Consider the following 8,907-nt stretch of genomic DNA (forward strand, 5'->3'; position numbering starts at 1 on the left):
TACACACAACACACCGCATACATGGGAGGCCGTCCTTACATGACCATAGCTGTTAATAGGACGTTAATTAATCAAACTTTTCGTTTGTTTGTTTGATTAATTAACGTCCTATTAACAGCTATGGTCATGTAAGGACGGCCTCCCATGTATGCGGTGTGTTGCGTGTATGTTGTGCGAGGTGCGTGTTTCGGGAGACTGCGGTATATTCATGTAAACAAAATTAATCAAACAAACAAACAAACAAAGTAATCAAGATCGGTGCTGGTATCGTTGCGCGTTTACTGCTGACAAAATGACGACGAGACCGCGTGTGGTGGGAAAACTAACAATCAAAATATTGAAATGACACTGATAATTTGAAATATACTGTATATCAACTACTGAACTGTTTATGACATTTAAAATTGCTTTGATCAAAGATGCATTATTTACGATGTTTTCCTATGTAGAGAATACATGATCATTATCTGACAATGTTTACTTTGGTGCGAGGCTTTGGAAGTGTTATTTTGGTCGAATATCTCATTTTTATGACGTCATACATGAAAAACGTGTTTGCTTAAGATTTCAATGCGCCACATCTGAATTTGTTTTATGGTACACATATGGAGAAGCATGAAAAAGAATGACATTGTGAAATAAGTATATCACTGAGTTTTTAAAATTATAAGCATTATTTTTAATATGTTTTCGGTTTGTCAAGTCGGACAAAAAACGGACGAGTATTCTTATGCATAGATATTTTCTATTTGATTTTTCCTTTTCAAAGAAGTAATACCATCCACACCACTGTGCAAAGAAATTGGTATAATATTTACCTGTTTATTGATATAAATACTCATAATACTAGCATTTTTTTATTATAATAAAATGTTATACAATTTGACACTAACATCGATCTAAGACAGCTTCTTTCGATTGTCGAATCATGTGACCAACGATTTCATACCGCGTTTTCATGTTCTTTTCATTATCTTAATTTATTAATTAATTTAATATCTTGTAGATCTGAGACCTTGTGGCGAAATTCCAACAGTGTACTGTTCAGGGATTTACACCATAAATCCCACGCTGATGTCGCCCTTTAGTGCCTATTGCGATATTAACACGGCAAGCGGACCCTGGACAGTATGTATTGATGTTTACTGGGCAATGAATTTATCATAACAATGTAGGCGATGCTTTAACTTTTACAGCAAAACATTTTTAAAGAATATCATGACGTCACAATGGGTTTCCTGTCTGGCAGAGTTAATGAAAATTGTTGTATTACACTTGTTTGGTTTGGCATGTTTATTTCACGTCCTAAATTAACGGTCTTCGTTTGAGCACTCGCCCCAGTGAGTTAAAGCTTTGGGTTCTGTCACATGGCCGAAACACACCAAAGTCTGCATATACTTATAGCGGGCAAACCAGTCGTCCCAATCCCTTTATGCTAAGCGCTAAGTAGGAGCAGAAACTACTACGCTTGTTGACTATGGTGTGTTTCGGCCAGGAGAGAAATTCAAGAGCTTTGCTCACAGGGGGGCGACCGCTCAACCAAAGGCCAAATGAAAGGTGGTGTCAAAGGAGACATTAAGAAGACGAAAAGAAAGGTTGAAAGAAAGCAAATATAGATCCCCACCTTTAACGCCTATACAATAGGGACACCAGGTACAATTCTCACTCCCTACCTGCAGAGCAAATGTGACCTATATTGAATGTATGCAAAAATAGTACACGGGCAATAAATCACTAGAAGCCAGACGGTTCAGGTGATACAATATTGTCGTGTTTTAGTATTATCAAATGTGTTCGCACGTGGATATATTCTCGTTGGGGGGGATGGTTGGACGCCTGAATAATTATAGTAACCGCTTTATCTTCATAGATAATTGCCAACAGATACAATGGATCTATCAGCTTCTACGAGACCTGGTCCTCGTATAGGGATGGCTTCGGTTATCTAGAGACGGAGTTCTGGATAGGTATGTATATCATAAAAGAAAATGAGGAAGATACTTATTACAATGAATGTGCTATCCTTTGTTTATTTGTTAATTTAAAATCATATTAACATCTAGAACTGTTGTCCGAATATCGCTGAGGGATGACACCAAGCAACACACCCCACCTGGTCACATTCTACCGACTACGGACGAATCGGTCGTCCTACTACTGGTATTTGGAGCATTACCCAGGAGCAGAAACTATCACTTTTATAGAGGTGTATGTCAGCCAGGTTTTATTTAAAAATCATACATATATATAGATTTTTTGTTTTTCATTTAGGGTTCGAGAAGTACAGGCTGCAGCAGACACTGGGGTTGAAGATGAGGATTGAAATGGAAGGATGGGACGGGTCGCACAAGTACGTTGAGTATTCAACCTTCACTGTTTCTGACGAGGCCTCTCATTACACATTGAGCTACAGTGGTTTCAGCACACCACATGGACTAGGTCAGTCATCACTTTATGTGAATGATGTTGATATCCTATCATTGAGTTTGTATAAATATGTTATAAGAACCTTGCATGAATCATCCTGCTACAGCCGGACCTTTTTTGTTTGATTGATTAACGTCCTATTAACAGCTATGGTCATGTAAGGACGGCCTCCCATGTATGCGTTGTGTTCCGTGTATCTTGTGCGAGGTGCATGGTTATTTTAAAGTCCTATTAACAGCCAGGGTCATGTAAGGACGGCCTCCCATGTATGCGATGTGTTGCGTGTATGTTGTGCGAGGTGCGTGTTTTGGGAGACTGCAGTATATTCATGTTGTTTCTTCTTGTATAGTGGAACTGTTGCCCTTTTTATAGTGCTATATCACTGAAGCATGCCGACGATGACACAGGCAACACACCCCACCCGGTCACATAATACTGACAACGGGCGAACCAGTCGTCCCAATCCCTATTTGCTGAGCGCTAAGCAGAAACTACCACTTTATTAGACTTTGGTATGTCTAGGTCAAGGGTCAGAACCCAGAGCCTTCATTACAGGTTTACAGGGGCGAACGCTCATCTCAAGGCCAAAAGTGAGGCGGTGCCAAGGGAGGCATTAGGAAAAGATAAAGTCAGTTAGGAAGAACATAAAAGATAAGATCCTAAATTTAGTCGCCTTTTACGATCATGCAATAGGGACGACAGGTACAATTCTAATGCCCTACCTGCAGGGCCGGACCTTAAGACAAGTTATATATTAAAGTATTGGAATGCGGAGAAATGTACCTAAAGCACAGGATGTGACGAACGTTTGGAAAAGTCCAAAGTTGTGTATTGTTAATAGTATTTTCATTACCGGCTGTACTGGATAGAGCATTTTTTAAACATATCTTATCTGTCCCTTTTTTAAAGGAAAAATGTGGTGTTATTTATGTTTAAAATGATTTTTATATTAGTTTTTTTGTTTTTTAGCTCACCTGGCCCGAAGGGCCGGTGAGCTTATGTCATGGCGCGGCGTCCGTCGTCCGTCCGTCCGTCCGTCCGTCGTCCGTCCGTCCGTCAACATTTCCTTTAAATCGCTACTAGTCATAGAGTTCTGCATGGATTGTAACCAAATTTGGCCACAAACATCCTTGGGGGAGGGGGAACAGAACTTGTATAAATTTTGGCTCTGTCCCCCCCCCCCGGGGCAGGAGGGGCGGGGCCCAATAGGGGAAATAGAGGTAAATCCTATAAATCGCTACTTGTCCTAGAGTTCTGCATGGATTGTAACCAAATTTGACCACAAACATCCTTGGGGGAGGGGAAACAGAACTTGTATAAATTTTGGCTCTGGTCCCCCAGGGGCAGGAGGGGCGGGGCCCAATAGGGGTAATAGAGGTAAATCCTTTAAATCGTTACTTGTCCTAGAGTTCTGCATGGATTGTAACCAAAATTAGCCACAAACATCCTTGGGGGAAGGGGAACAGAACTTGTGTAAATTTTGACTCTGGTCCCCCGGGGGCAGGAGGGGCGGGGCCCAATAGGGGAAATAGAGGTAAATCCTTTAAATCGCTACTAGTCATAGAGTTCTGAATGGAATGTAACCAAATTTGGCCACAAACATCCTTGGGGGAAGGGGAACAGAACTTGTATAAATTTTGGCTCTGGTCCCCCGGGGGCAGGAGGCGGGGCCAAATAGGGGTAATAGTTTGTTTGTTTGTTTGTTTGTTTGATTTATTAACGTCCTATTAACAGCTATGGTCATGTAAGGACGGCCTCCCATGTATGCGGTGTGTTGCGTGTATGTTGTGCGAGGTGAGTGTACTGGGAGACTGCGGTATGTTCGTGTTGTGTCTTCTTGTATAGTGGAACTGTTGCCCTTTTTATAGTGCTATATCACTGAAGCATGCCGCCGAAGACACCAAGCACCACACCCCACCCGGTCACATTATACTGACAACGGGCGAACCAGTCGTCCCACTCCCTGTATGCTGAACGCTAAGCAGGAGCAGAAACTACCACTTTTATAGACTTTGGTGTGTCTCGGCCAGGGGACAGAACCCAGAGCCTTCCTCACAGGGGCGAACGCTCAACTCAAGGCCAAAAGTGAGGCGTTGCCAAGGGAGGCATTAGGAAATATAAAGTCAGTTAGGAAGAAGAGAAAAGATCAGATCCTAAATTTAGTCGCCTTTTACGATCATGCAATAGGGGCAGCAGGTACAATTCTAACGCCCTACCTGCAGGGTGAAGGGGTAATAGAGGTAAATCCTTTAAATCGCTACTAGTCATAGAGTTTTGAATGGAATGTAACCAAATTTGGCCACAAACATCCTTGGGGGAGGGGGAACAGACCTTGTATAAATTTTGGCTCTGACCCCCCGGGGGCAGGAGGGGCGGGGCCAAATAGAGGAAATAGAGGTAAATCCTTTAAATCTCTACTTGTCCTAGAGCTCTACATGAGTTGTAACCAAATTTGGCCACAAACATCCTTGGGGGAAGGGGAACAGAAAACTTGTATAAATTTTGGCTCTGATCCCCCAGGGGCAGGAGGGGCGGGGCCCAATAGGGGAAATAGAGGTAAATCCTTTAAATCGCTACTAGTCATAGAGTTCTGAATTGAATGTAACCAAATTTGGCCACAAACATCCTTGGGGGAAGGGGAACAGAACTTGTATAAATTTTGGCTCTGACCCCCCGGGGGCAGGAGGGGCGGGGCCCAATAGGGGAAATAGAGGTAAATCCTTTAAATCGCTACTAGTCATAGAGTTCTGCATGGATTGTAACCAAATTTGGCCACAAACATCCTTGGGGGAAGGGGAACAGAACTTGTATAAATTTTGACTCTGGCCCCCCGAGGGCAGGACGGGTGGGGCCCAATAGGGGAAATAGAGGTAAATCCTATAAATCACTTCTTGTCCTAGAGTTTTGCTTGGATTGTGACCAAATTTGGCCATAAACATCCTTGGGGGAAGGGGAACAGAACTTGTATGGGGGCGGGAGGGGTGGGGCCCAATAGGGGATTTAGAGGTTAATATTAAAATTCCTTCAGAAAAGAAACAATGAACCTGTATTCAGAACATTACTTGGCATTACAAACCAGGTGAGCGATACAGGCCCTCTGGGCCTCTTGTTTTCCATGTTTTGCATACACTGTATAACTCATTTACAAATACATGGGACATCAACATAACTTGACATGACACATACATTACTACCGCGCGGCATTTAGGACGACGGCGGGAAACATAAAACGACCCGCGATATGAAAATTAACATTTGATTTATTCTAATTAAACAGTTCTGAAGGTGATGATAAGTGTACTAGTAAACGTATAGTTAATAACTTCTGCGACTCTACAAAATTATTGATCTCGTTTCACATTCCTGTTTTAAAAATTAAAAGCCGATTCGGAAAGGTAGTGGCCCTTTAAATAGAGGATCTGACAAAATCTCATAGGGGGGTCACGTCCAGATGACCTTTATACCACGTGGAATTCATACCAAATCCTTTTTCTACACCTTGCTACATCAATTGAAAACGATATTTCGTCGCAGTGAACATACACACAATTAGCTTTGTTGTGCTGTATGGGCGAGATGACTACGTATACCAAAATAATTCTGACAGTTTTTTCAAACAATTTCATCCCCTGAAATTCACTGTCAAAATTTTGTAAATAGCTGTCAAAATTTTGTAAATAGCAATTTGATTGGCCATTTTCAAAGGTCACCTGGACATGACCCCTAATTGGATTTTATCAAATCCTCTTATCAAACGTAGTGATAATAAGGATCTGTATTTTTATCAGACTGAAGGGTCTTTTTATTAATATTTGTATCCATTTTTGAAGATATTCCAAAACTTAAAGAAATCTACAACTTTTTCTAAAAAGTTCCAATAAACCGAATCAAATGTTGTTTTTTTTCCGAAAGGTGGTGTTCAAGCTAATGTTAAAAATCCTATTGAAACTGCCCACAGCCCAATTTTCTTAAAACTTTGCATATTGAAAGTACTGCTAGTTGTCCCTTTAAAATGACACTTCTTTTTCCTTTTGTGATTTTAAAATGGCCCAAAGGGCCTGGATTCTTCGTAGTCATTTTCATTCAAACTACCTGCACTAACATGCCAAAAAAGTTTAGCCTTTGTTAAATATTCTACATGTTTTTTATTCATAAATCATTTGAGTAGATCGTATACTTTATATGTAAGTCATTTCTTTTAGATTTTTAACTTTTAGGAATTCTTCAACGTCAAATTCTCCATAGGAAAGCATTACAAAGGTTAAGAAAAAAATCTTAAGTTAAGGAGCCTTCCTTAAAATACGTTATGCTTTCCTATGGATAATTTTAAGTGAAGGGATTCCTTAAATTTAAGGAATGTTCATGAAACTGGGCCAAGATCAAATACATTTTCTACACATCGCTACGTCAATTGATAACACCATTCCGTCCCATTATACATAATATAATTTGCGGTGTGCATACACGGAATTAATTATGACAGTCTTTTCAAACTTTTTCGTCCCCTAAATTTCACACTCAAAATTTTGCAAGCAGCAATTTGATTGGCCATTTTCAAAGGTCACATAGTCATGACCCCTAATGGGATTTTCTAAGATCCTCTTATCCACCCAAGTGATATTAAGGATCTGTATTTTAAACAGTATAGCATATTGTTTTATTTCTGTTTGTTTCATCTCCCAGATGACAACTTAGATGCCGCCAATGGCTTGCCCTTCTCAACCATCGATCGGGATAACGATGAATCAGATGGTAGATGTACCTCCTTAGCACAAGGAGCATAGTGGTATAAGGGCTGTTACGACGCTAATTTGTTTGGAGTGTGGAGAGCTGACGGAAATCCATACGAGTGCATTGTGTGGAAGTATTTCTACGGCTCAGACAAATATTCCACAATTAGGAAAGTCAGGATGATGGTAGCCTAACTAAAGGCAAAGCAAGCACATATAAGAGATATACGATTCATCTTGTTTGATATTTTAGGTCACCAGAGACAAAGTTACCTATTCTAAACGCCTTTTGCTGACCGAAGGTCAGGATTAGCTATCGTCATCGTGTTTCGTAAGGCGGCGTGGAGTAGGACAATCATATTAAACATATTGACTCCTGGGGACAGAGGGGCGGGGCTCTAAAGGGAGAACTTTGATTATATTTTGCTTTAAAATCCTACTCCTCCTTACGTCTCGAAAGGACTACATCCACATTTAAAAAACAAAATCACAGATTGTAAATTTTGATTTTATCTAAAGATTGTATGGGATACAACACTTGAGAAAACTCATGCACAATGTTGATGAAACGATAACATGTCAATGGAATGACTTTATTTTACGATATTGAAACTCTCGTATTGCGATGTTGTCTTTTTCTAAGCGCATTGCAAAGGTATTAATTGTTAAGTAACTATTTAATTGGTAATTACTGCCGTTTTACTACATACTGAACCTATCTTTGAATTACTGGAACTGTTTTTGAAGGCGCTTATATATTACCCACGGCAGTAATGGTGAATAAATTTCTTTAACGTATCAAAGAGGCGTCTCGAATTAATGACAATTTGCTTTCGTGTTTTCAATGCCAACGACACTGTATAAGGAAATTGTACACGTTTTGTATCTTATATAAGAATGTCATGAATCATACATTGTGAAATATCGGTTAGATTGTTAATCTATTTGCATAAGCACAGCCAAAGTGTAATATAATGAGAGAAACAGTCTATTTAATTGATACGCCCGTTATTCAATAGTTTTGGAGATTTTTTTTTCATATGTACGTGTATATAATGACGTTACACACATCGTTTGGTGGCTGCTCGTATCATGTCTGAAAAAATAAATAATGTATTATGAAATATCGTGTTTACGTATCTAAATATATACTGATACAGTGTAGCTAAAACACAGCTTAAACCTAGCAAGCGTACAGATGAAAAATGACTGGAGTTCATATTATTTTACAAAATTTTACTTCTAGCGTTCCTACTAGTTTGGTTAGGTAACACAAATAGTGTAGGGGTAATTTGTACACGTTCATATAATTTTTATGGTACTTGATAGATTTTCAATCAAGGTATTTCACCAGTATACTCATCTTAACTAGAGCAGTAGCCGATTTGCATAGGTTACATTTGTTACGCTATCAGCTGTGCTGTAATAATTATTTTTGAGATGCTACTATAATCGACAAAGTTTCAAGCATGAAAATGGATTGTTATGAAACTTTGAACTTAACCCTAGATACTCAGCCATGATATTAATTCTTTTTACACATAAATCGTTAATAGTCAATGTTCTATTTAAGGGGATCATGATATACGTGGAATCGTAGTGTCGTTCGAAAAATGAGTAGTATACGAACCCGGTGATGTTGGTAAATTGTTGAATAATAATTATCTTTTGCATCTCATATTTTAATTTTTTTTTTATCTTTTTAAACCCACCTATTCAAATCACTCCGTGGTCCATCTTTCCGTTCGTC

At 39.5% G+C, this 8,907-nt stretch overlaps 1 protein-coding gene across 1 annotated transcript; it reads left to right on the top strand.

Annotated features, from left to right (window-relative positions):
• Nucleotides 1–901: 901 nt before the first annotated feature.
• On the top strand, nt 902–8,609 carry LOC138311107 (ryncolin-1-like). Its single transcript, XM_069252546.1, has 4 exons — nt 902–1,128; nt 1,871–1,967; nt 2,272–2,439; nt 7,111–8,609. The coding sequence occupies exons 1-4, from the start codon at nt 1,075–1,077 to the stop codon at nt 7,209–7,211; spliced, it is 420 nt and encodes a 139-aa protein (XP_069108647.1). The 5' UTR covers nt 902–1,074; the 3' UTR covers nt 7,212–8,609.
• The last annotated feature ends 298 nt before the right edge of the window (nt 8,610–8,907 follow it).

The sequence above is a fragment of the Argopecten irradians genome, chromosome 16, assembly GCF_041381155.1.
Source record: "Argopecten irradians isolate NY chromosome 16, Ai_NY, whole genome shotgun sequence".
Taxonomy (NCBI): domain Eukaryota; kingdom Metazoa; phylum Mollusca; class Bivalvia; order Pectinida; family Pectinidae; genus Argopecten; species Argopecten irradians.